The sequence below is a fragment of the Protopterus annectens genome, chromosome 2.part2, assembly GCF_019279795.1.
Source record: "Protopterus annectens isolate FY-2018-M chromosome 2.part2, PAN1.0, whole genome shotgun sequence".
Lineage (NCBI taxonomy): Eukaryota > Metazoa > Chordata > Ceratodontiformes > Protopteridae > Protopterus > Protopterus annectens.
Window position 1 is genome coordinate 652969681 of NC_056730.1, and position 27251 is coordinate 652996931.

At 45.6% G+C, this 27251-nt stretch overlaps 1 protein-coding gene across 2 annotated transcripts in view; it reads right to left on the bottom strand.

Annotated features, from left to right (window-relative positions):
* Nucleotides 1–27251, bottom strand: part of CCHR2.PART2H20orf27 (chromosome chr2.part2 C20orf27 homolog) — a 611858-nt gene that overhangs the window by 300420 nt on the left and 284187 nt on the right. For both annotated transcript variants that reach the window (XM_044064073.1, XM_044064074.1), the window contains exon 3: nt 20999–21141. In XM_044064073.1, the coding sequence (XP_043920008.1) occupies nt 20999–21141 (143 nt within the window). The remainder of the gene's footprint in view (nt 1–20998; nt 21142–27251) is intronic.

The window sequence follows — 27251 nt, forward strand, 5'->3', positions numbered from 1 at the left end:
GACATATGGGTTGTCCTGCCTCAGGCAGCCCTTCGGTCGGCCGGATTTCAAAGTCTGGGTCCGGCTTTGGCTGATGTCGCCCTTTCCCCGACGTCAGAGCGCCTGGGGTATAAAAACGTCAGCCGACGCCATCTTCTTCAGTGTTTCTTGCCCCAGATGCCAGGTGCCCTCTAAGGAAGGCTAAATTTTGAAAAATAGAGAAAAATTCCAGACAAGTACAACAGCATAAAAACAAATACACCATAAAAGATTACCCCAGGTAGCTAAAATGAGGGGTAGAAACCCAAAAGTATACCACAGAGGGGTAGGTGGGAGGGAAAACCTGACTGCAGTTGCATACCTATCGGACATCTACATTTATGGTAGGTACAAAACTGCACTACGTCCTTCAAGGATGCAACTGCAGTCCTGACATATGGGTTGAATACTATAGCCAACCTGGGGGTGGTAGGCACTAAGACAAAGATGGTGTAGCTAAAATGCCCTGCAGGACTGCAGAGGCAAACCCTGCTCTGGACCTGGAGAATAAAGGCAGGTTGTAATGTTTGGAAAATGTATGCACGGAGCTCCATGTAGCAGCTTCTAAAATGTCCTTTGTTGCCACTCCTCTTAAAAAGGCTGTGGAGGTGGCTGTAGCTCTGGTGGAATGTGGCCTGATGTCAGCTGGCACAGTTTTTCCATGAAAAGAGTAGCAGAATCGAATGCAATTTCCAATCCATTTAAAAATTGTCTGTTTGGAAATTGCTTTCCCCTGCAATCCAGCAGCGAAAGCTACAAAAAGCTGGTCAGATTTTCTGAAAGACTTTGTTCTGTCCAAGTAGTAGCGCAACTGTCTGTGTATGTCCAAGTTGTGCAGAAGTCTCTCTCCTTTATTTTGAGGATTGGGAAAGAAGGTAGGCAGGTGAATAGCTTGATTCAGGGACACCCTGGATACCACCTTTGGCATGAATGACAGATTGGTTCTCAAAGAAACTCTGTCCTGGTGAAAAATGAGAAATGGTTGTATTGCCATAAGGGCCTGTAGCTCAGAGACTCTTCTTGCGGAGGTTACTGCCAGAAGGAAGGCTGTCTTCCAAGACAGAAATTGCAACTCTGAAGATGCTGCTGGTTCAAAGGGAGGAAGAGTTAATTTTTCCAGCATGAAGTTGAGGTCCCATGTAGGCACTGGTGGTTTCCTTGGAGGGTTGATGTTCTTTATACCTCTTAGAAACTGTCTTAGCAATGGGTGAGAAAATACAGGCAGATCAGTGTTATATTTGGCAGATATTGCTGAAGCATGTATTTTATGGAAGAATATGAAAGGCCATTGTGGAGCATTTCAGCCAAGTATTCCAGGATCTGTGGAATGCTCATCACTGATGGGTCTTGACCCTTTTTGCTGTTCCAGATAAGAAATCTCTTCCATTTTGCTGAGTATGTTTTTCTAGTGGAAGGTCTGCGCGCCTCCAGGATGATATCTTTTACCCTTTTGGAAAGTGTATCCTGAGTAATAGTCATGGAATCTTCCAAGCTGTCAGCTTCAATGTTTTCAAGCTGGGGTGTAGTGACCTGTAATTGTGCTGTGTCAGAAGAAGTGGCCATTGAGGAAGGAGCCACGGATTGGTGTGTGTCAAGCTCCGTAGCAGTGGGTACCAGTGTTGTCTTGGCCAGTCTGGAGCTATCAGTATGACTTTCGGTTGCTCTGTCTTGATCTTTAGTAACACCTTGGTCATCAAAGGAAGAGGTGGGAAGGCATATAGTGTTAGAGAGTTCCAACTGAAGGAGAGAGCGTCCACCTTCCATGCTTGAGGATGGTATGTCCTTGTGCAAAACTTTCAGATGGTGATTGAAGTGGGAGGCAAAAAGATCTATATCCGGCCTTCCCCATGCTTGAGCTATTTGTAAGAAAATGTCTGGATGCAACATCCATTCGTATGGATCCATGATGTTTCTGCTTAGGCTGTCCGCCAGAACATTGTCCTTCCCTGGTACAAACTGGGATTGTAGCTCTATTTTCAATGGTAGGGAAATATCCCAGAGATTCATTGCCAGTCTGCAAAGAGGGTAGGAATGGGTACCTCCTTGCTTGTTTATGTACCACATAACTGTGGTATTGTCTGTCTTTATTAGTAGATGGCCCTGATGCATGAACGTTTCGAAGGCCTTGATTGCATGTATCACTGCCAGCATTTCTTTTTGGTTGATATGCAGGTGCTTTTCTTTTTGTGTCCATTGTCCTTGAATGCATCTGCCCTCCATGTGCGCCCCCCATCCATGGTCTGAGGCGTCTGTTATGGTTTGACTTGTATGAGGTTTGCTGAAAGGCAGACCTTTGTTTTTCTGGCTTGCTTGAGCCCACCACAGAAATTCCTTTTGAAGGCATGGAATGAGTGGGATCAATGTTTCCAGGCTGTGGTTGTGCTGAAGCCATAGACTTTTTAGGTACCATTGTAGTTTCCTCATATGCAGCCTTGCATGTGGAATCAGAAGAATGCAAGATGCCATGAAACCCAGGGCCTGCAGGATTTTCCTTGCAGTCATCTGGGTGTGTGTTGCCAATGTTCTGAAATATTCTGGTAATTGTTTTTGTTTTTCTTTTGTCAGAAACGCCATCTGGGTGTTTGTGTCCAGTGTGGCACCCAGGAAAGGTATTTGTTGGGATGGTACGAGACTTGATTTCTCAATATTGACTGTGTATCCCAAGGCCTGCAGTAGGTGAATGACATAGTCCAAGTTTTTTAACAAGGCTTGTTGGCTGTCCGCTTGTATAAGGCAGTCGTCCAGATAAGGGTATATTTGTATCCCCTGAAGTCTGCAATGTGCAATTACTGATGCCAGGCATTTCGTGAACACTCTGGGCGCAGTAGATAAGCCAAAGGGCAATGCTGAGAATTGATAATGCTCTGAGCCTGCAAGAAATCTGAGGTATCTTCTGCAACTTTGTCTGATTGGGACATGCAGGTATGCCTCCTTGAGGTCCAGAGTTACCAGCCAAGACCCCTTGCCCAGCATGGGAAGGAGTTGCTGTAAAGTCAGCATTTTGAATTTTGGCACAATAAGGTAAGTATTCAGTGCGGACAAGTCCAGAATGGGTCTCCATTGGTTTTCTTTTCTTGGAACAAGGAACAGTCTTGAATAAAATCCTTGTCCTGGTTCTGCAGAATGAACCTTTTCTATTGCTCTTATTTGAAGTAGGTTTGTTATTTGTTTGAGTGCCTCTGCCCTTTGATTTGGTGGCAGGTTTGGCCTGCCATGTCTTGTTGGCAGTGTATGAAAATGGAATCTGTATCCTTTGTCTATTATCTCCAGTATCCATTTGTCCTTTGTAATATTGTGCCAATTTTTTGAGAATAAAGATAACTTTCCGCCCAAAGGTGCTTCTAATTGAGCCCTAGATGGCGGAGTCAAAGTCAAGTCATTGAGATTGTCCTGGCGGAGCAGTGGAAGGTCCTGCCCCACCTCTCTGGTTCAGAGGCTGCCATTGACGTCCTCTGTAGGAGCCTCGAGTTTGCCCTCTACCTCTGCCACGTCTGTTTTTGCCTCTCTGAAATTTGTCTGTGTCAGGAAAGGACCAATATTTAGAAGGCCAATTCCTGCTGAATCTTGGAGGCTGTACCTGGAGAAAGACTGTTTGCACTGATTTTGCCTTTTCCTCTATTTTCTTTAAAACCTTGTGCAGTAGCACCAAATAGCTTATGTTTCTCTAGTGGTGCGTCCAAAAGCTTAATTTTCACATGGTCTGGCAATGTTTGTTCCTTTAAACAAGCATGTCTGCGTATGACCGCACCTGTCATTGCTGCTCTACATGAAGCTTCCAATGCATCATATCCACACTGGAGGAAATGGCTGCTAACCTGCTTAGTATTATGAACCAATTCCTATAACCCCTTTCTATCTAATGGTTCAGGGGAAGCCAGTTTCTTTTGCAAGTCATCCAACATGTATTCCTGATACTGAATCATATGAAATTGACAATTTAATGCTCGCATAGAAAGGGGGGAAGATGTATATACTTTCTTGCCCCACCTTTCTAAAGCCCTAGAATCTCTTTCCGAAGGGAGTGGGTTCTTAGCAGTAGCGGAGGAAACCCCCTTTAGGCCCCTGAGAAATAGTTTCAGGGTCAGCAGTATGGCCCTTGTACAGAAATTGATGTGTGTCTGGGACCCTGTAGTACCTGTCTGGCTTGACAGGAGCAGGGGGGAGGGAGTCAGGGGAAACACTAGATTCTAAGCACATATCATCTAAAACATTTAAAACTGGAGGAATAGCTAAGGGTCTATTGCTGAGGTAGCTTTAAAAATTCCCTTAACCTTTTCCTAGAATCTGAGTATTCTTGGCCTTGCCATTTGAAGTGTTCCGTCATGGAATGAAGCGTTTCCCCAAAGGAAAACTCCTCAGGAGGAGAAGCAGAGAGAATAGATTCCTCCGCATCAGAATCCTCGTAGGCCGGGAAGGCCTCCTCCTGGTAGTCTGAATGTGCAGAATCACCTGAGGCCTCATCGGAGGACTGGGAATCTACCTGCTCAACCCTAGGCCTCTTGTCAGAAGGCGGCTGAGAGCCTCTATCTGGATGAGGCTGTGAACCCCTAAGCAAAGAAATAAGGTCCTCAGCTAAACTTAAAATTTGAGAACCAGAAGTGGATCCCAGAGAAACAGATCTTGGAGGGAGAGACTTAGGTTGTTTGGCAGCCTTAGCACGTGTGTAGGCCTTAATGGACATAGACACTGGAGGCCTGGCAGCCCCACGTGCTGGAGTAGTCTTATCCACTGAAATGGTGTCAGAAATATCCTGGGCTACGGTCGCAGAGGGGAGCACAGAAACCGGCACTGAGCTGGCCTCCGGTACCGAAGTAACCGGTGGAGCGGTGTCGTCGGTCTGTAGCGGTTGCGAAACCGGCTCAGAAGAGACAGAGACACTCGCGGTAGGCCTAAGCGTGGTATCGGCTGAGACCGCGGACCGCGGGTGTCGGTCCTTATCCTTCCGTTTTTTAGGTAAATGTGCTGTCGGAAGCTCCGACGGCATGATATAACAGAAATCTTCCCCAAAATAATCCTGTGCAAACTCAGACTGACGCCTAAGAGTGCATCTATTGAAAGAGGCACAAGCTGCACAGGCCGAGACGTTGTGTTCTGGGCCTAGGCAAGGTAAGCAGTAAGAGTGGAAATCCTCATGAGGTATTTGTTTCCCACAAGTTAAACAATTATTAAATTTTTCACTTTTATCTGACATCGGCTGAGGCAAGAAAAGGTCCCCAACGGGGTACTTAGCTTTTTTGAAGACTTCAGTAGCTGAAAACAAAGGAGCTGGTCGACCGACACTTGCGAACTGCTTCTGCTTCGGGCGCCACGCAGCAAGAAAGACTGAAGAAGATGGCGTCGGCTGACGTTTTTATACCCCAGGCGCTCTGACATCGGGGAAAGGGTGACATCAGCCGACGCCGGACCCAGACTTTAGAATCCGACCGACCGAAGGGCTGCCTGAGGCAGGACAACCCATATGTCAGGACTGCAGTTGCATCCTTGAAGGACATCTGTACTATGTTCTTTGTGTTTCACTGTTACAGTCATAACATTTGGGTAGATTCCCAAAGCTATGGTTGGGAGGATGGATTTATACAGCATTAGGACCAGTTATAAGGCCCTGCAAGACAGCAGTGGCAAAGCCAGCTCTGGATTTAGAGAAAATTGGTAAATGATAATGCTTGGTGAAAGTATGAACTGAACTCCAGGTAGCAGCTTCTAGAATATCCCTGGTAGGAACACCTCTGAGAAAGGCTGCAGAAGTAGATGCAGCCCTGGTGTAATGAGATCTGATCCCCTGGGGGATAGGTTTTCCATGGTGCTTACAGCAGAAATGAATGCAATGGCTTATCCATTTAAAAATGGTTTGTTTTGAAATAGCCTTCCCCTCTACCCCTGCAGCAAATGCTACCAGCAGTTGTTCAGATTTTCTTCGAGGTTTAATCCTGTCTAAGTAGAATTCAAGTTGTCTGTGCACATTCAATGAAAGCAGAACCCGTTCCCCTTTGTTCTGTGGATTGGGAAAGAAAGTTGGCAAATAAATGGACTGATTAAGAGCCACACTGGATACCACCTTGGGCATGAAGGATGGATTTGTCCTAAGTGACACCCTGTCCGCATGAAAGATGATGAAAAGCTCCACTGCCATAAGGGCCTGTAACTCAGACATCCTTCTAGCTGACGTGATTGCTAGAAGTAAGGCTGTTTTTCAAGAAAGAAATTTTAAGTCTGCAGTAGCAGCTGGCTCGAAAGGAGGTAGAGTGACTTTCTCCAATACAAAGTTAAGGTCCCAGGCAGTGGTTGGCGCTTTCCTGGGTGGTCTCAAGTTTTTGGCCCCTCTGAGGTACTGCTTGAGCAGAGGATGAGAGAAGAGGGGAGGTTCTGTGTTATAATGAGCTGAAATGGCTGAGGTGTGGATTTTAATGGAGGAAAAAAGACAGGCCCTTGTGAAGCATCTCAGTTAAGTATTGTAAAATCTGAGGTAAAATGGGTGCTGCTGTGCTCATCCCTTGCGATTGATTCCAAGCACATAATCTTTTCCATTTGTCAGCATAAGATTTTCTAGTACTAGATCTTCTCGCCTCCAAGATGACATCAATCACAGGTTTGCTGAGGGATGCTAAGGGTAAATTTAACTGATTAGCCAAGCTGCAAGGTTCAATGTTGGGAGCTGAGGGTGCAGTATTTGGTTCTCCTGCTGAGACAGTAAGGAAGGTGTTTATGGCAGGTGCCATGGAGTAATTTGTGACACACTGCGCAGGAGTGGGTACCAGTGTTGGCGTGGTCAGTCTGGAGCAATCAAAATCATTCTTGGTTTGTCCTGCTTGACTTTTAGCAGAACTTTGGAGAGCAGAGGCAGAGAGGGAAAGGCGTAGACTGATAGGTTTTTCCAGCTGAATGACATAGCATCCACTTACCAGGCTTTTTTGTGAGGAGTCCTTGTGCAAAATTTGTCCAACTGATAGTTGTCGGGGGAGGCAAATAGATCTATGTCTGGGCTCCCCCATTTGCTTGTCAACATGTTGAAAATCCATGGTTCCAGTTTCCATTCATGTGGGTCCATGAGATTTCCGCTTAGTCCATCTGCCAGTGTATTCAGTTTTCCTGGCAGGAACGGAGCTTGTAGTTGCACTTGGTAGCTCAAGGCCGTGTTCCACAATGCCATGGCTAGTCTGCAGAGGAGGTAGGAATGTGTACTCCCCTGCTTGTTTATGTACCACATAACTGTGATGTTGTCCGTCTTTACCATTAGTTGTCCTGGTTGAATGTAGTCCTTGAAGGCTGTCGGTGCATTCTATACAGCTAACATTTCTTTTTGATTGATATGTAGGTGCATTTGATTTGGGTTGCATTTGCCCTGAATGCACTTCCCTGCAAGGTGAGTCCCCCATGCATAGTCTGATGCATTTGTATTTAGGGTTTGGATGACAGGGGGTAGTGTAAATGGTAGTCCCTTGTTGGTGGCAGGCCACTGCCCACCGTAGGAACTCCAGGCTTAGGCAAGGTATGATAGGAGTCATTGCTTCCTGACTGTGACAATATTGACTCCATAGACTTTTTAAGTACTACTGAAGTTTCCTCATATGCAGTCTTGCATATGGAATTAGAAGAATGCAGGAGGCCATGAACCCCAAGGCTTGCAGTATTTGTCTTGCAGATATAGCAGGGTTTTTGTGGCCATTTGTTTGAAGTAAGTCACCAAATTAATTTGCTTTTCTGGCGTGAGGAAAGCCATCTGGGCAGTTGTATTCAAGCTTGCACCCAGGAATGTAATTTGTTGACAGGGTACCAGTTGTGATTTCTTCTCGTTTATGGTGTACCCTGGACAAGTTAGAACCCTTTTTACAAATGCCAGATGATTTATAAGTATGGCCTGGTTTTCTGCCTGAATTAGAGGTATGGATATATTTGAATATTTCTTTACCTGCAAAATGCAATAACTGGGGCTAGGCACTTTGTGAATAGCCTGGGCGCAGTAGACAAGCCAAAGGGCAGTGCAGAGAACTGATAATGCGTGTAGCCTGCTTTGAAGCGTAGGTATCTTCTGCAAGATTCCCTGATGGGGATGTGCAGGTATGCTTCTTTTAAATCTAATGTTGCCAACCAAGCATCCTTGCCTAGCATAGGAAGCAACTGGTGAAGAGTCAGCATCTTGAATTTTGGTATCACCAAAAAGGTGTTTAGAGTAGAAAGGTCCAGAATAGGACGCCATTAATTGTCTTTTCTGGGTACCAGGAAAAGTCTTGAATAGAAACCTTGTCCCTTTTCCTCTTCTGGTACCAACTGAATAGCCCCCATGTTTAACAGAGAAAGTACTTGCTTTTGGGCCTCTGCCCACTGATTTGGGAGTAGATCTGGCCACCTGTCTGGCGTTGGTAAAGTGTGGAAGCGAAATCTGTATCCTTGGGACACAATATTTAAGACCCATTTATCCTGGGTTATGAGTTTCCAGTTTTTGGCCTGCAGACCAATCTTTCAGCCTAAAGGAGCATTCAGATGAAAAGTGCTTGGAAGTTTTAAAGGCAAGTCATTGAGATTTTCCAAAAGGGGGAGTCTTACTATTCCCAGATTTGTATGCGGAAGCCCCCCACTGCTTAGTCTTGTGCGTACCTTGTGAATGAAACCTGGGGTTTCTACTATGTCTGGGTTTGGATTGAGAAGATCTGGAAGGGACTGGAAAGGACCAATTCATAGAGGGCCAATGCTTACTAAATCTAGGAGGCTGAACTTGTAAAAAATCTTTCACAGTTTGCATAGATTTAGCTTTATCTTTCATCTTTTTAAGAATTTCCTCAGCTTTGTTGCCAAACAGGCGGTCCTGACTTAAGGGAGCATCCAACAGTTTAGCTTTAACATGGTCAGGCAAAGATTGCTCCTTAAGCCAAGCATGCCTTCTGAGTACAGACCCAGTGACAGCAGCCCTGCAAGAGGCCTCTAATGAATCAAATCCACATTGCAATGTACATTTACCAACTTTTTCAGCAGAATGCATTAAATCCTGTAATTCTTTATTTTCAGCACAGTCAGGAATCAACATCATTTTCTGTTTAAGCAATCCAATAACATACAGCTGATACTTTAACACACAAAACTGGCAATTCAAGGCCCTAATGGCCAAAGTTGCAGAAGTGTATAACTTCTTACCCCATCTATCCAGCGCCCTGGAATTTCTATCAGATGGGGTTGCATTTTTGGCAGTAGTAGCTTTAATGCCCTTGGGTCCCTGTGAAATGGTTTCAGGATCCGCATTAGGATTTTTGAAAATGAACTTGTGAGAGTCAGGAACCCTGTAATATCTATCAGGTTTTCTGGAAGCAGGAGGTAAAGAGTCAAGGGCCATGCTAGATTTCGAAAAGGCATCATCAACAATGTCCAGTACAGGAGGTATAGCTAAAAGCCAGTGCTGGGACAAGAGAAAGAAATCCCCAAGTCCTTTTGGAATCAGAGAAATCCTGACTTTCCAAATAAAAATGCTCCCCGAGAGTATGCAGAATTTCACCAAACGAGAAATCCTCTGGGGGGGAAGCAGAGGGAATACAGTACTCAGCATCAGAATCCTCATAGGTAGATAAGGGCAAAACCTGGTCATCAGAGGAAACAGAAATTTCAGAATCCTGGTCAGAAGTACCATAAGCAAACTCAGCCCTAGGTCTTTTAGAGGGGGAAGGTTGGCTTCCTCTGATAAAAGTGATAAGGTCTTCAGTCATTCTTATCATTTGTTTTTTTAGGCATAGAAGCCTGACCATGCAATCTGGGCATCAGTTTTCTAGGCATGGTTCCACTTTTAGGCCTTGAAGAAGAAGATGGCGTCAGTTTAATATGCAAGTCAGTAGGCCTGGGTACACCCTCAGAAGCCGGTGCCTGCACAGTGGCTCTGGGCCCATCCAAGGTAGAGAAATCTGCAGGTTCCACAGTTGAAGCATCTCACGGCATACCGGACTACGAATGGGTCTCAGTAGAGGCCTGCGAATCTGAAGTAGCGGGTATCAGGGGCTGCAAAAGCACCTCACTGAGTACTGGCGAACTGGGCGGCCTGTCGCTGTCTTTATCTTTGCGTTTTTTTGGAACGCCGGTAGTCGGATGGCTTACCGAAGGCATATCAGAATAACTGAACCGAGCACCAAAATATTTAGAAGCGCAAATATACCGATGACGGACAGCTTGTGTTTAAATAAGGCACAAAACCGACAGCGAGGTATGTTGTGGTCATGGCCTAGGCAATGAATACAGTATGAATGAAAATCTTTATGAGGTATTTGCTTTCTACAAGAAATGCAATTATTTACTTTTACTGACATTGGTTTAGAGCAAGAAAAATTTTCCCCAATGCAGTACTTCGCTTTTAGTTGAAGACTTCAGTTCTGAAGCTCGAAAACGAAAATTTCAGGAGTCGGCTGACCGGCACTTGCAAACTGCTTCTGCTTCGGGCAGCGCACGGCAAGAAAGACTGATGTAATAACGTCAGCTGCATGTTTTATACCCCTGACGACCTGACGTCACAGAAGAAGAAACAGCAACCGACGTAGGACCCAAGAGTTTGTTAATCAGGCCGACTGCAAGCAGATAACCCAAATGTAATGACTGCAACAGTGAAACACGAAGAACATCTGTACTATGTTCTTCGTGTTTCACTGTTGCAGTCATCACATTTGGGTAGATTCCCAACGCTAAGGATAGGAAGAGGAATTTAGATAGCATTAGGATCAGCTATAAGGCCCTGCAAGACTGCAATGGCAAAGCCAGCTCTGGATTTAGAGAAAATTGGCAAATGGTAATGCTTTGTGATGCTTTGTGAAGGTATGTACAGAACTCCAGGTAGCAGCTTCTAGGATGTCTCTGGTAGGGACACCCCTGAGAAAGGCTGTAGAGGTAGATGCAGCCCTGGTTGAATGGGGTCTAATCCCCTGTGGGATAGGTTTTCCATGGTGCTTATAGCAGAAATGAATGTAATGGCCTATCCATTTAGAAATGGTTTGCTTTGAAATAGCCTTCCCCTCTGCCCCTGCAGCAAATGCCACCAGCAGTTCAGATTTCTTTTGAGGTTTTGTCCTGTCCAAGTAAAATCTAAGTTGCCTGTGCACATCTACGGAGTGCAGTATCAGTTCCCCTTTATTCTAGGGATTAGAAAAGAAGATTGGCAAATGAATGGATTAAGAGCCACACTGGATACCACCTTGGGCATGAAGGAGGGACTGGTCCTGAGGGACACCCTGTCTGCATGAAAGATGATGAAAGGCTCCACTGCCATAATGGCATGTAATTCAGATACCCTTCTTGCTGAAGTGATTGCTAAAAGGAAAGCTGTTTTCCAAGAAAGGAATTTTAACTCTGCAATTGCAGCTGGCTCAAAAGGAGGCAGAGTGAGTTTTTCCAATACAAAGTTGAGGTCCCGGGCTGAAGTTGGGACTCTTCTGGGTGGTCTTAAGTTTTTGACCCCTCTGAGAAACTGCTTGAGCAGTGGGTGAGAAAAGAGGGGTGGTTCTGTGTTGTAATGAGCTGAAATGGCTAAGGCGTGAATTTTGATGGAGGAAAAGGAAAGGTCCTTGTGAAGCATCTCAGTTAAGTATTGAAGAATCCGAGGTAAATTGGGTGCTGCTGTGGCCATCCCTTGAGTTTGGTTCCAGGCACAGAATCTTTTCCATTTTTCAGCATAAGATTTTCTAGTACTAGGCCTCCTTGCCTCTAAAATGACATCCAACACTTGTTTACTGAGGGATGGTAACGGGGACATTAGGTAATTAGCCAGGCTGCCAGGTTCAGGGTTTGAAGCTGGGGGTGCAGAATCTGGCTCCCCTGCTGTGTCAGCAGGGTAGGAGTCTGAGGCAGGTGCCACGGGGCTAGCTGTGACAGACTGCGCAAGAGGGGGTACCAGTGTTGGCGTGGCCAGTCTGGTGCAATCAGTATCATCCTTGGTTTGTCTTGTTTGATCTTTGGTAGTACTTTGGAGAGGAGAGGCAGAGGAGGAAAGGCATAAACTGATAAGATTTTTCCAGCTGAAGGACAGAGAATCCACTTTCCAAGCTTTTTTGTGGGGAGTCCTTGTGCAGAATTTGCCCAACTGGTAGTTCTCGGGGGAGGCAAACAGGACTATATCTGGGCTCCCCCATTTGTTTATCAACATGTTGAAAGTCTTTGGTTCCAGTTTCTACTCGTGTGGGTCCAATAGATTTCTCCTTAGTTCATCTGCCACTGTACTTAATTTTCCTGGCAGGAACTGAGCCTGTAGATGCACTTGGTAGCTCAAGGCTGCATTCCACAGAGCCATGGCTAGTCTGCAGAGGGGGTAAGAATGGGTACCCCCCTGCTTGTTTATGTACCACATAACAGTGGTGTTGTCCGTCTTTACCATTAATTGTCCTGGAAAAATGTGGTCCTTGAAGGCTGTCAGAGCATTCTGTATAGCTAATATTTCTTTTTGAATGATATGCAGGTGCATTTGACTTGGGTTCCATTTGCCCTGAATGCACTTCCCTGCCAGGTGAGCCCCCCCATGCATAGTCTGATGCGTCTGTTAGGGTTTGGGTGGCAGGGGGTAGAGTGAATGGTATTCCCTTGCTTTGGTGGCAGGCCTCTGCCCACCAAAGGAATTCTAACCGTAGGCAAGGTATGATAGGAATCATTGCTTCTAGATCCTGAGAATGTTGACACTGTAGGCTTTTTAGATACCATTGCAGTTTCCTCATATGCAGTCTTGCATATGGAATTAGTAGAATGCACGCGGCCATGAACCCAAAGGCTTGCAGTATTTGGCTTGCAGATAGCAGGGTTCTTGTGGTCACTAGTTTTAAGTAAGTTGTCAAATGAATTTGTTTCTCTGGCGTGAGGAAAGCCATCTGGGAAGTTATGTTCAAGCTTGCTCCCAGGAATATAATTTGTTGACAGGGTACCAGATGTGATTTCTTTACGTTTATGGTGTACCACAGACAAGTTAGCACCTTTTGTACAAATGCCAAATGATTCAAAAGTATGTCCTGGCTTTCTGCCTGAATTAGACAATCGTCCAGGTATGGGTATATTTAAATATTTCTTTGCCTGCAAAATGCAATGACTGGAGCTAGGCACTTTGTGAATACCCTGGGCGCAGTAGATAAGCCAAAGGGCAGTGCAGAGAACTGATAGTACATGCAGCTTGCTTTGAAGCATAAGTAGCTTCTGCAAAATTCTCTGATTGGGATGTGCAGGTAGGCTTCCTTTAAATCCAGTGTTGCCAACCAGGCATCTTTGCCTATCATGGGAAGTAACTGGTGAAGAGTTACCATGTTGAATTTTGGAATCACCAAAAAGGTGTTTAAGATAGAAAGTTCCAGGATAGGGCGTCATGAGTTGTCTTTTCTGGGTACCAGGAAAAAGTCTTGAGCAGAAACCTTGTCCCTTTTCCTTTTCTGATACAGTCTGAATAGCCTCCAATCTTAAGAGAGAGAGTACTTGCTTTTGAGCCTCTGCCCACTGATTTTGGGGTAGATTTGGCCAACCGTTTGGGGTTGGTAACATGTGGAAGTAAAATCTATATCCTTGGGATAACATGTTTAAAACCCATTTGTCCTGGATAATGAGTTCCCAGTTTTTTGCTTGCAGAGCAATCTTTCCCCCTAAAGAAGCAGTCAGTTGAGAAGTGCTTGGAAGTTTTAAAGTTAAGTCACTGAGACAGCTTATCATAGGGGGGAGTCTTACTACTCCTTGATTTGGAAGTGGGAGCCCCCCCCATTGCTTAGTCCTGTGCGCACCCTGGGACTGAAGCCTGGTTGTTCTGCTGGTTCTGGGTTTGAACTGAGAAGGCCTGGAAGAGGCAGGAAAGGACCAATTTATTGAGGGACAATGCCTACTAAATCTTGGAGGCTGCACTTGTAAGAAATCTTTAACAGTTTGCATAGATTTAGATTTTTCCTCCATCTTTTTAAGAACATCTTCTGCTTTGTTGCCAAACAGGCGGTCCTGATTTAAGGGAGCATCCAGCAATTTAGTTTTAACATGATCTGGCAAAGATTGCTTCTTAAGCCAAGCATTCCTTCTAAGTACAGACCCGGTGACAGCAGCCCTGCAAGATGCCTCTAGTGAATCAAAACCACATTGCAAAGTATGTTTTCCAACCTGTTCAGCAGAATGCATTAAATCCTGTAAATCCTTATTTTCAGCACAATAAGGAATCAACATCATTTTCTGTTTAAGCAATCTAATAACATGCTGCTGATACTTTAACATACGAAACTGGCAATTTAAGGCCCTGATGGCCAAGGCTGAAGAGGTGTATACAGTCTTACCCCATCTATCCAGGGCCCTGGAATCTCTATCAGAGGGGGTAGGATTTCTGACAGGAGTAGCCTTAATGCCCTTGGGTCCCTGTGAAATGGTCTAAGGATCCGCAGTAGGATTTTTGAAAAGAAACTTGTGAGAATCAGGAACCCTGTAATATCTACCAGGTTTTCTGGGAGAAGGAGGTAAAGAGTCAGGGGCCAAGCTAGATTCCGAAAAGGCATCAACAATGTCCAGTACAGGAGGGACAGCTAAAGGCCTGTGTTGGGGCAGGAGTAACAAATCTCTAAGCCACTTTTTAGAATCAGAGTAATCCTGGCTTTCCCAGAGAAAATGCTCCCCAAGAGTATGCAAGGTTTCACCAAAAGAAAAATCCTCTGGGGGAGAAGCAGAGGGAATACAGTCCTCTGCATCAGAATCCTCATATGTGGATAAAGGTAAATCCTGGTCATCAGAGGAGACAAATTTCAGAATCCTGGTCAGAAGTATCATAAGCAAATTCAGTCCTAGGTCTCTTAGAGGGGGAAGTTTGGCTTCCCCCGATTAAAGTAATAAGATCTTTAGCCATTCTTATCCTTTGTTTTTTAGGCATAGAGGCCTGACCATGCGGTCTGGTCGTCGGTTTCCTAGGCATGGTTCAAGTTTTAGGCCTTGAAGAAAAAGATGGCGTTGATTTAATATGCAAGTCAGTAGGCCTGAATACACTCAGAAGCCGGTGCCTGCACAGCGGCTCCAGACCCATCCAAGGTAGAGACATCCGCAGGTTCCACAGTTGAAGCATCTCGCGGCATACTGGACTCCGAATGGGTCTCAGTAGAGGCCTGCAAATCTGAAGTAGCCGGCATCAGGGGCTGTGAAAGCACCTCACTGAGTACCGGCGAACTGGAGAATAGCTTAGGAGAAGTGTCATCGGCAGCTATGGACCTAGGTGGCCTGTCTTTGTCTTTATCCTTGCGTTTATTTCAGAATATCGGTAGTCGGGTGGCTTACCGAAGACATATCTGGATAACTGAACAGAGTACTATTTAGAAGCGAAAATATAACAATGATGAATAGTTCACAGCTTAAATAAGGCACAAAACCAATAGCGAGGTACGTCGTGGTCAGGGCAGAGGCAAGGAATACAGTACAAATGAAAATCTTTATGAGGTATTTGCTTTCCACAAGAAATACAATTACTGACTTTTACTGACATCGTTTTAGAGCAAGAAAAAGTTTCCCCAATGGGGTACTTAACTTTAGTTGAAGACTTCAGTTCTGAAACTCGAAAACGAAAATTTCAGGAGTCGGCCGACCGGCACTTGCGAACTGCTTCTGCTTCGGGCACCGCACGGCAAGAAAGACAGATGTAATGGCGTCAGCTGGATGATTTATACCCCTGACTACCTGACGTCACGTAATATGAGACAGCAACTGACACAGGACCCAAGACTTTGATAATCAGGTTGACTGAGGGCTACTGCAAGCAGATAACCCAAATGTGATGACTGTAACAGTGAAACACGAAGAACATCCTGAAGAGGACTGGATTCTTGGTCTCTTAGCAGGGGAAAACTGGCTTCCCCTACTCAGCATAAGGTCTTCAGCCATTCTAAGCATTTGTTTTTGTGGCATGGGGGGTTGAGCAAGCACTTTGGTTGTCAGTTTTCTAGGTGTAGTGCATACTCTGGGCCTAAGAAACTCTGTTGGTTAAAAATGAAGTTGATGGCTTGATTCGAATATCAGTAGGATGAAAAACTCCCTCAGAAGCCGGTGCCTGCACAGCGGCTCCGGATCCATCTAAGGTAGACATCCGCTGGTTCCAAAGTCGAAGAAGCATCTCGCGGCATACCAGACTCCGAATGGGTCTCAGCAGAGGCCTGCGAATCCAGAGAAGCGGGCATCAGGGGCTGCAAAAGCACCTCACTGAGTACTGGCGGACTGGCGACTAGCTTAACGGAAGCGTTGTCGGCAGTTTTGGACCTATGCGGTCCGTCTCTGTCTTTATCCTTACATTTTTTGGGAAAATCGGTAGTCGGATAGCTTACCGAAGTCATTTCAGAATACAGAGATTGAGAGCGAAAGAATTTGGTGACAAAGATAGCCCGATGATGAATGGTTCAGGCATTAAACAAGGCACAAAACCAGCAGCGAAGGACATTGTGGTCTGGGTCTAAACAGGTGACGCAGTAAAAATGAAAATCTCGGTGAGGCATTTGCTTTCCACAGGCAACATAATTGTTAACCTTTTCTGACATTGGTTAGAGCAAGAAAATAGGATCCCCAACGGGGTACTTAGCTTTAGAAGACTTCAGGATTATTCAACACGAAAACAAAAAATTCAGGTAGCGGCCGACTGGTACTTGCGAACCGCTTCTGCTTCGGGCTACTCCTTGGCAAGAAAGACTGATGTAATGGCGTCGGCTGCCTGTTTTTATACCCCTGACGACCTGATGTCATGGAAGAAGTGACAGCATCCGACGCAGAAATACTAAGTCTCTGGTATTCGGGCCGACTGTGGGCTACCTGCAGGCAGATAACCCAAGTGTGATGACTGCAACAGTGAAACACGAAGAACATCTGGTATTGACTGGCTCCTAGTTGGAAGTGAAGCAGACTGCTGGGGTGTTTGTCCATTCTGATGTGGTAATACACATCCTAGAGATCTATCGAGCACATCTACTCACCCTCCCTGAGAAAAGGGAGACTGGACTTAACAGTGATCATCCGGAATTTCGTTTGGGCGACATATTTGTTCAAATTGTTAAGAACCAGAATGGGTCTCCAGTCCCCTTTCTTTTTTGGCACAAAAAAGAATCTCGAGTAAAACCCAGACCCGCATTGGTCTAGTGGGACTATCTGGACATCTCCTTTTTGAAACAGCTTTTTTACTTCAGAAGCTGCTTCTTCCCTCTGACTGGGTGGAACGTCGGGAAGTTTTGTTGGAAGTTTTGGATAAGATATAATGGGAATGGTGTAACCTCTGGTAATGATATTCTGCACCCAACGATCGGTGGTGATAAGAGTGCCAGGCAGCTTGGTGCAGAGAGAAATGACCCCAGACTGCTTCCAGAGGCAAGCAATTGGGCCGCTCTGTGGACCCTCTCTGCCTCGAAAGGGGCGTCTTCCAGAATTGTTACCCCCTCTGCCCTGGGGGTATCATCACCACATGCGGCACGGAAAGGACCCTGAGATTTTCTGTGCCACATCTTCCCACTCCTCTGGTTCCTGGAAAATGAACACTGAGGGTTGGAAAAATGTAGGCCTATGGCAGACAGGGTCTTACTGTCCTGTTCACACCTGGCCAGAGTGTCCTTTACCTTGCAGCCAAACAGGGAACATGCTTCGATGGGAGCATTCAGAAAGGAAGACTTGAAGGGGTCCGCCAGGTCACAAATGTGCATCCAGGCGTGATGCCTCATAACTATGCCTGAACTCACAGCACTAGCCACCCCTTCGGTTGCGCGTGGAAGCAACTTCATGGACAAACTGGAGATAGATTCCAGGGTGCGACTTTGGCCCTCACCTCATCAGACACCTGCCCTGCAAGTGTTCCAGAGATTTCATAAATCAAGTCTTTGGAGCCTTGTAAAATGTGCCAAGTAGTTCAGGAGCAATATGGCAAAGGACGCTGATGCAAAAACTCGCTTCCCCAATCTGTCCACAGCCTGGGACTCTGTTGGGCAGGTGGATGGTAGGACTCTTTTCAACGAGGTCCTTTTTAGTGGCCACCACCATAGCATCAACTGGTAAACCTCTGGACCAATGTGGGTGTTCCTCGTGTGTAGAGAGTATCTTGTCAGGTCTCTAAGGATCACCTCAGTGGAGTCAGGGTTCTTCCAGGCATGCTGCACCACAAGCTGTACTAGCCTGTCTGCAGGCAGGGTCACCCAAGAGGTAGAAAGCCGGGCACGGAAAGCCTGCAGGAACACGGACTCCTCAGAAAAAGGATTAGTGGGATTCCAGTCACCCCTCTGTTTCAGCATTTCAAGGATGTCTCCAAAGGAGACATCATCAGGAGGTGACCATGGGGAGCCTTCACCATCATCGAAATCCGTGTACTCTTGTAAGAGACTCCTCAGGTGAGTCTACGTGCTTCCTCTTGCACAAACTCTTCTGAGGGGGCCCCTCAGTGGTGGCTTCTGAGGAGGATTTGGAAGAGTGGGCACCCTGTACAGGGGGTTCCTGCAGCTTCCCTCCCCAGTGTCCCGGGGAGGTGGCCTGTGGCAGCTGTAGCTCAGGAGGAGAAAATTGGGGTTCCGACGTTGGCAGAATGCTTCCAGAAGCAAAAGCCCTCTCTATCGCACAGAAAACAGGTCCGCCCAAAGAAGGATGACAGCCCGGAACCAAGGATGACAACCTAGGAACTAGGGTCACACCCCGCTCCACCGAACCCTCTCCCGAGGATGGAGCCTCAAGCAGGATCGGAGCAGACAAAGCTCCCAGTACAGAGGACGGAACCAAATAAACACTCGGGACCATGCCACTGACCAAAAAGCGCGCAGCCCAATCACGGGGTTGAGGAAGGACTGTGTTCAGTAGGAACCAAAGACCAAACAGACAGTCCTGGAGCCAAAGTGAGGTCCACTACTGGCGCCGAGACCGGGGGGGGGGGGGGGGGTTCCGGAAGAGATATCTGAGCAGGAGGCTTTGGAACCAGGGTGGTCAAAGGAGGAGAATAGGATGGAGTCCGTGGAGAAATCAACCCAAATTCCATACGAGGAAGGGCCCTGGAAGGCATGGGCATCCTCCTGTCTGTCAGCAACTGATCCACAAGACGCACCACATCAAGTTCTGAAAGGCTCCTGGTAGAACTAGTGGATACTCCCGATGGGGAATCTGGTCAACCTAGGAATGGGCAATACACTTGACCTAGAAACGGGTAGTACAGTATTGGGTCCATGATGCAAGGTCTACCGGCACCGAAGTCTCAAGTTTGGAGACTGGGAGCAGTGACGTCAGATGTATTGTAGTCAGAGCCGTAAGAGAACTCGTTGCCGAAGGGGCACTCGGAGCCGATACTGAAGGTTGATTCGTCATTGCAGAGATAGGCATCAAAAGCGTGCATTGTGTCGAAGTGACACCCAGTGCCAAAGTTGTAGTAGGCGAGGAGAGGTTTATGGTCGGTGCCAGAGACCATATTGGTGCCAAAGATGGAGCCGATATAGTAACAGTTGTAGTGCCTGGAGCAGATGAGGTCGGTGCCGACGAGGCAGACTTATGTTCCGAAGAAAGTTTTTGTACCTTAGGTTTGACAGACATGACTTGGTCACCCGAGGCTGAAGAGGGGACCAAATGGGCCCTTTTCTTATCCTTTCTAGGAGTGGTTGAGACCTCCATCACAGAAAGGGCCTCTGAAAAAGGCGATTTAAGTAGGCCCTTTAGAATCAACTTATTCTTGTGCTCATTTAGAGTGCGCTGGCTAAAACTTTGGTAAATCACACAGGGAGGCTGCACCGAAAGATGGGGTATCCCCAAGCAATAAACGCAATCATTGTGAGAGTCACTGTTCAGACGTTTACCATTACACGGAGTACAGTGCTTGAAACTTGAAGTACCTTTCTTATCAGACATAATGACAAGTTTAACACAAAAATCAAAGTCTTCAAATACAATCTTAAATTCTACTTACTCTATGTCTAAACCTAGTGCCAAAAACACACAACTAGAAAGAAAAGGAAAGATGAGAAGAAATACCAGCTATGGTATTCAAGGAATACCACAAGCGTAAAGAGAGAGGCTCATGCCACCAATGGTACTTAGAGTACCAAACAGGTAGAAGGAAAGAGAAACACGTGTAAATCTAACTGTAAAAATTAAGCTCAATAACCATAAAACACTAGCGATAAGAGAAGAGACCAATTTTCTCACAAAATATCACAAAGTTTCTACTGAGCTGAGAGCTCGGCTGAAACGTAGGTTTACGGCTAAGCGGCAAACAAGATCTGAGGTAATGGGGAGAAGGGCATTGTGGACAGAAGCTTAGCTCGAGAGTTTTTTTGGCTGGTGCAAGCTTGGTACTAGGCAGACTCGGTTCCGAGGGCTCGGAACCGAACCCATCGGTGATGAATGGAAAGAAGATTAACAACATCTGATTGTTGGTTTTGAGCAATTTGGGAAAGTTGTCTGCTGAGTGGTCCTAACATCTGTGTTGTTAGGCTTGCTGTTAAGGAGGATGGACCTCCTCTTACCAGACCCTAAACTGTGAAAATTAATACAGAAATTGAAAAGATATTGAAATATTTCAGAAATTTTATTACAGAATGAAGTTTGGAATATAAGATTTTACATCCTAATGGATTAAATAATAAACTGTTGATTATAAATTATTATAGAAAAAGTTGGGGCATATGCTTTTAAAGTTTTCTCCATTTTCATTTAGAGGTACAGACTGGCTAACTGTCGAAAAAATATGTATACTCTGATTGGTTAACTGAAATTGTATTTGGTTTAAACAGTTTGACCGATGCTATTTTTAGAACCCTGAAGGCATTTGTGAAAGTACTAGTTCTTTTGTTTTATCTAATAAAGTTTTTTAGCTGCAAGGCATTGAAAAATAAACTGAGACAAGATCAATGTGCACATATTTTTCATACAAGTTACAATGATTGTTAGGGCAACAGTCTTCAAAATTCCAACCTTCCCACCAAAAGGAGATTTCCGAAACAAAAAAAGAAATCAACCTGTAAAACAAAGGGGGCAATCCAAAAGATAGAACTGAAAAGTAACACTTCAAAATGAAAACATATTCATAAGTTCACATTTGTACCTTCACCAAGTAACACCCATTTTCATCTTGGGTAACCATAACTACAGAGTCATGTAGCTTATCTTCAAAATGGACATGGTTATGTGCTTCATCATGAGAACGGCCTACAGCAAAGTGAACACCACCAGCTTTAGCCTTTGTACCTGCCAAAAAACAGAAATAAAGAAATGACACTTTAGCTTGAGATGGAAAAGTGTGTGGACAGTTTTAAATTATTGCATAATCAAATTATATTGTTAAAACAAGTATTGTTAAATTTACAATTGTGACCAGAAAGGTAACATTATGGTACACAGAAATAAGAAATGAAAAAAAAAAAGTGGTGTGTCAGAGGGGATGGTCAAATGGTGTCAACAGATTTTAGTTGCATACCACCTACTTGACAACAACAAATACAAAGTTCTGACCATGTCAAATTAACTCTGATGAACTCTGCAACACATACAAAGCTGGGACATCCTTTTAATCAGCCCTAGAAACACAATGTTTTCTTTGTTCTAAATCCTCTCTGTAACACCCCTAAAGGCCAGCTAAGTACATGACAAAAAGACATGGTAGATGGCAACCTTTTGTAAGGATGTGTTCAGAAACTTTACCTGTAGCAATGAGGTTAAATAGTTGGTCTGGCCAACAGAGTTCATATACCAGCTACAAATAATCCAGCTGGCACTACACATCCAAAGCACAGACGGTCTCCTCCCTTCCCCAACCTTGCATAGATAACAGGGAGATGAACAGACTGGTTATAACAACTCCACCTTCAGGAAAAAAAAAAAAAAAAAAAAAAAGAGAGAGAGAGAGAGAATACATCCTGTGAGATATACACAATGAAAACAGATGTGGCTCTCTACAACCAATAGCCTGAAGATTTAAAAGCAAACTGACATACATGATGGGCACCAGGAAAGTACAGTTCTGTACACTTACCATAAATGTAGATGTTCAAGTGTATTCAATGTTGCAGTCATCACCTGTTGGGGTTACCCCTGCTATGGTAGCCCACGGCCGGCCCGAATACCAGAGTCAATGTTTTTCTGCGTCGGCTGCAGTCACCTGTAGTCTGATGTCAGGTCGTCAGTGCTATAAAGCAAGACAGCCAACGTCATTACATTGTTTTTTCTTGCACTAACCTGTCAAAAGCACTAGGAAATAAGGTGAAGTGGTCCTGGTGGCTAAAAGCCACCATGGGAAGCTTATGTCCCCCTAGGGGAAGAGGATATAAGGGGGATGGAGGGAGGGAAACCAGGACTGCAACAGTGAATACACTTGAACATCTACATTTATGCTAAGTGTACACAACTGTATTATGTTCTTCATGTTTCACTGTTGCAGTCATCACTTGTGGGAGGATTCCCAAAGCTGAGGAGAGGGGTGGAAGGATAGGTTAGAGCCCTAGACATGGGTCAGCAAGCCCTGCAGAACTGCAGAGGCAAACCCTGCCCTAACCTTATAAAAGAGGTAGGTGGTAATGCTTTGTAAAGGTATGGACAGAGGTCCAGGTGGCAGCTTACAAGATGTCCCTAGTGGGGAACTCCTCTGAGGAAGGCTGTGGAAGTGGAGGCTGTTGTAGTGGAATGGGTACAAATAGACTTGAGGGGGGGGGGGGGTTCCCATGTAGTCTGCAGCAGAAATGGATACAGTGTGATATCCATTTGGAAATGGTTTGCTTGGATATGGGCTTCCCCTCTGACCCTGGGGCAAAGCTGACAAGCAGCTAGTCTGTTTTTCTGAAGGGTTTAGTATGGTCCAGACAGTATCCGAGTTGTCTGTGCAAGTCTACCGAGTGCAGAATTATTTCCCCCTTGTTTTGAGGGTTGGGAAAGAAGGTGGGTAGGTGTATGTCCTGGTTGAGGGTCACATCAGATACCACCTTGGGCATAGAGGTGGGATTAGTCCTCAGGAAGACCCTGTTTGCATGGAAAAATGATGAAGGGCTCAACAGCCATGAGTGCCTGAAGTTCTGAAACCCTTCTGGTTGAGGTGATATCTAGTAGGAAGGCAGTCTTCCAGGAGAGGCATTTCAATTCTGTTGAAGCAGCAGGTTCGAAAGGAGGTAAGGTTAGTTTTTCTAAAGCATAATTCAGATCCCAGGCTGGCGTGGGAGGCCTTCTGGGAGGTCTGATATTAGAAGCCCCTCTGAGGAATTGTTTAATCAAAGAATGAGAGAAGAGGGGCAGGTCTGAATCGTAATGGGCTGAAATGGCTGAAGCATGGATTTTAATAGAAGAGAAGGAGAGGCCACTTTTGAGTAACTCGGCTAGGTAATCCAAAATAAGAATGATGGAAGGATGTGAGGTACTGGCTTCAGGAGCAGAATATTTTCCATTTCCCTGTGTAAGATTTTCTGGTGCTGGGCCTTCTGGCCTCTGTGATAAAGTCTAGGACTTGTTTGCTTAACAGGGACTCCTTGCTAGCTTTTAAAGTATAAGCCATGGTGAAAGATTGCGAGTCTGCAAGTCTGGTTGAAATACCCCCCCCCCCCAACCTGGTTCAAGAGGTCTGAGATCAGGGGAAGCTGCTTGGGGGGTTGTAAGGTCAGGCTGCGCAGTAAGGGGTACCAATGCTGTCTGGGCCAATCTGGAGCAATGAGGATGGCCTTTGGTCTCTCCTCCCTTATTTTGATCAGTACCTTGGGAATAAGAGGCAGAGGAGGGAACGCATACACAAAGAGTGAGTTCCAGGGGAAGGTCAAGGCACACACCTTCCATGCTAGGAGGTGATACTCCCTGGTACAGAACTTTGGCAGCTGGTGGTTGAGGTGTGAAGCAAAGAGATCCACCTCCGGAGTCCCCCACTCCCGAGTGATTTGCAGAAAGATTTCCCTGTGCAGCTGCCATTCGTGGGGGTCCAGTAAGTTTCTGCTTAGGTGATCTGCCAGGGTACTGTTGACTCCTGGTAGGTATTGGGCAATTAGGAGTAGACCCATGGAGGTGGCTGTCAGCTAAAGGTTAATGGTTAGCCTGCACAGAGGGTAAGAGTAGGATTCCCCATCTGTTTTTTTGATATACAGCATTACTGTGGTGTTGTCTGTTTTTATAAGGAGAACCCCTGGCCTGAGATGGGGTTTGAAGGATGTCAGAGCCTTTTGTACTGCCATCATTTCTTTCTGATTGATGTGTAAGGGATGGTGCTGAGCATCCCAAAGACCTTGGGTGAACCTGCCTCCTAGGTGAGCGCCCCAAGCAATGTCTGAGGGGTCGGTGGTGATGGTCTGGCCAGTAGGGCAGAGGATGAAGGGAAGACCCTTGTTCTTGGCACAGGCCTCTACTCACCAGAGAAACTTGGCCCTTATACATGGGATCAAAGGGAGAGAGGTCTCTAGAGACAGTGTGCTGACATCAAAAGTATTTTTAGATACCACTGAAGTTTTCACGTGTGAAGCCTGGCCATAGGAATTAGAAGGATGCAAAATGCCATGTACCCGAGGGTATGGAGGAACTTCCTTGCAGTGAGGTGACTTCTGGAAGCCAGCTGGGTAAAGTAGAGAGGCAGGAAACTCTGCTTTTCTGGGGATAGGAGGGCCATTTGGGATGCTGTGTCTAGCAGAGCTCCAAAGAAAAAGATCTTCCTGGTGGGAGTTTGCTTTGATTTCTTCTCATTGATGGTGAACCCTAGGGAAGTTAGGAGGGATTTGACAAAGAGAAGGTCCTGGAGCAGCTTTTCTTTGCACTCTGCCTGAATGAAGCAGTCATTCAGGTAAGGGTAAATCTGTATATTTCTCTGTCTGCAAAATGCTTTGGCCGGGACTAAGCATTTGGTGAATACCTTGGGTGCAGTAGATAAGCCAAAGGGCAGCTCAGAGAACTGAAAGTGTTGTGATCCTGATCTGAAGCGCACAAACTGCCCGCAGGATTCCCTTATGGGAATGTGAAGGTTGGCATCTTTTATGTCTAGGGTCGCTAGCCAGGCTTTGTTTTTGTCAGTATAGGCAGCAGCTGCTGCAAAGTTAGCATTTTGAATCGGGGGACCACCAGGGAGGTATTCAAAATGGATATATCCTGGATGGGGTGCCATGTGCCCTCTTTTCTGGGAACAAGGAATAGCCTGGAATAAAAGCCTTTGCCTGTTTGATCTAAGGGGACATGTTCAACTGCCCCTTGGGATATGAGAGTTTGGACCGGTTTCAATCCCTCTGCCCACTGATTTGGAGGTAAGTCTGGGTACCCTCTTGGAATTGGGAGTTCGCTGAAGGAGAATTTGTATCCCCGAAAAATGATCGTTAAGACACTTTGGTCCTTTGTTACAGACAGCCAATTTTCTTTGAAGAGGGAGAGCCTTCCTCCTACCTTTGGTGAGTGAAGGGAGGACAGAGGGAGGAGGGGGAGTCATTGGGAATTTTTGCCATTGAAGGGTGGCCTAGAACTCCCTGCCTTTGGGGCGGAAGTGGTCCACTGTTTGCTTCTCTGCTGGCCCTGGGATAGGGGCCTGGATGGTCTGTCCCTGTAGGGCTTACCTTGGCCCTGTCTGCTAGGTGCAGGGAAGGACCAGTACTTAGAGGGAAAGTTCCTGCTGAACCTGGGAGGTTGAACCTAAAAGAAATATTTACTGTTAGCATAGATTTTGCTTTGTCTTCCATCTTTTTAAGCATCTCTTCGGCTTTTACTCCAAACAAGCATTCCTTATCCAGGGGTGCATCAATAAGTTTAGATATGACATGATCAGGAAGAGGTTCCACACCTAACCGAGGCAGAGACAGCCAAAGACTCGAAAGACAAAGAATATTTCTGTGGCATACCGGACTCCAAAAGGGTCCTGGCAGAGGCCTGCATAGGTATCAAATCGGGCATCAGAGGCTGTGAAAGCGCCTCCCTTAATTCTGGAGAACCGACTACCTGCTTAGTGGTAGAGTCAATGGAAGGCTTAGCCTTGTGTGGTCTGTCTCTATCTTTATCTCTGTGTTTTTTCGGAATGTCCACAGACTGTTGGCTGACAGACACCATATTGGAATGAGAAGACAGAACACGAAAATATCTGTCTAAAATACGAGCTCTACGATGAATGGTTCTCGCATTAAAGAGGGCACAGGACCGGCAATGGGGGACGTCGTGGTCCGGGCCTAAACAAGTAACGCAGTAAGATTGGAAGTCTCAGTGTGGGATCTGCTTTCCACAAGCGAGACAACTGTTAACTTTTTGGGACATTGGTTAGTGCAAGAAAAAAGGGTCCCCAACGGGGTACTTAGCTTTAGACATTTTCAGCTGAAATTCAAACTCTGGTAGCGACATACCGGCACTCGTGTGAACTGCTTCTGCTACAGGCTCCACGGCAAGAAAGACTGATGTAATGATGTCAGCTGTCTTGCTTTATAGCACTGATGACCTGACGTCAGACTACAGGCGAATGCAGCCTACACAGAAAACACTGACTCTGGTATTTGGGCCGGCCAAGGGCTACCACAGCAGGGATAACCCCCACAGGAGATGACTGCTACAGTGAAACACGAAGAACATCGCGAATCTTCAAAGCCATGCACTTCAACTCTCCATAGTTTGGCTATGCACTGAGAGTTTCTTCACACTGAATAGCCAAACTATGGAACTATATCCCAAATTCAATCATAACTATATCTGGCTTCCATGTAGTCAAAGTCAAATCCTCTCTCAAAGTATTTCTCACTAACTCACGGTTATGCCCATGTACCTCACCTATATCATCTACATCAGCAAATACTTCACATTCTTACTAATCTCTCTGTACCTTTCAACACCTGCCCTCTCTCCATTCTCATGGGGAACTTTTATCTTTTTCAGAAGTGGCATTCTCAAGAAACCTATCCCTTGAACATGTTCCATTTATTCTGTAAAACAGAAAATATTACAATATTACAGTAAACTACTATGGGTGTGCACACACACACACACACACACAAACACACAAACACACAAACACACAAACACACACACAAGTTCACTGTAAGAATCAAAGCAACAGTGCTAAGTCTCCCCTTCTTCTTCCCAGCACCGTTAATGCTATACACCCAAGAAGAGCACTAAAGAAGTCTGCTACTTAATGGAGTAAGCCTGTCCCTAGTATAGGGGGGACTTTACAATGTTACCTTGGAAGACTGCAATGGCTAAACCTACCCAACTTTTCAACAGCATGTCCAGTAATACAATAGTTGTCAAAGATGTGAATAGTAGTCCAGGTCACTGCCTTACAGACACTCAAGAGTTGAAACATTTCTAAAGAAAGCAACCACAGTTGTAGCAATTGCCCTACATGTACAAGAGAAGTACTGATCAGCTACTTACTG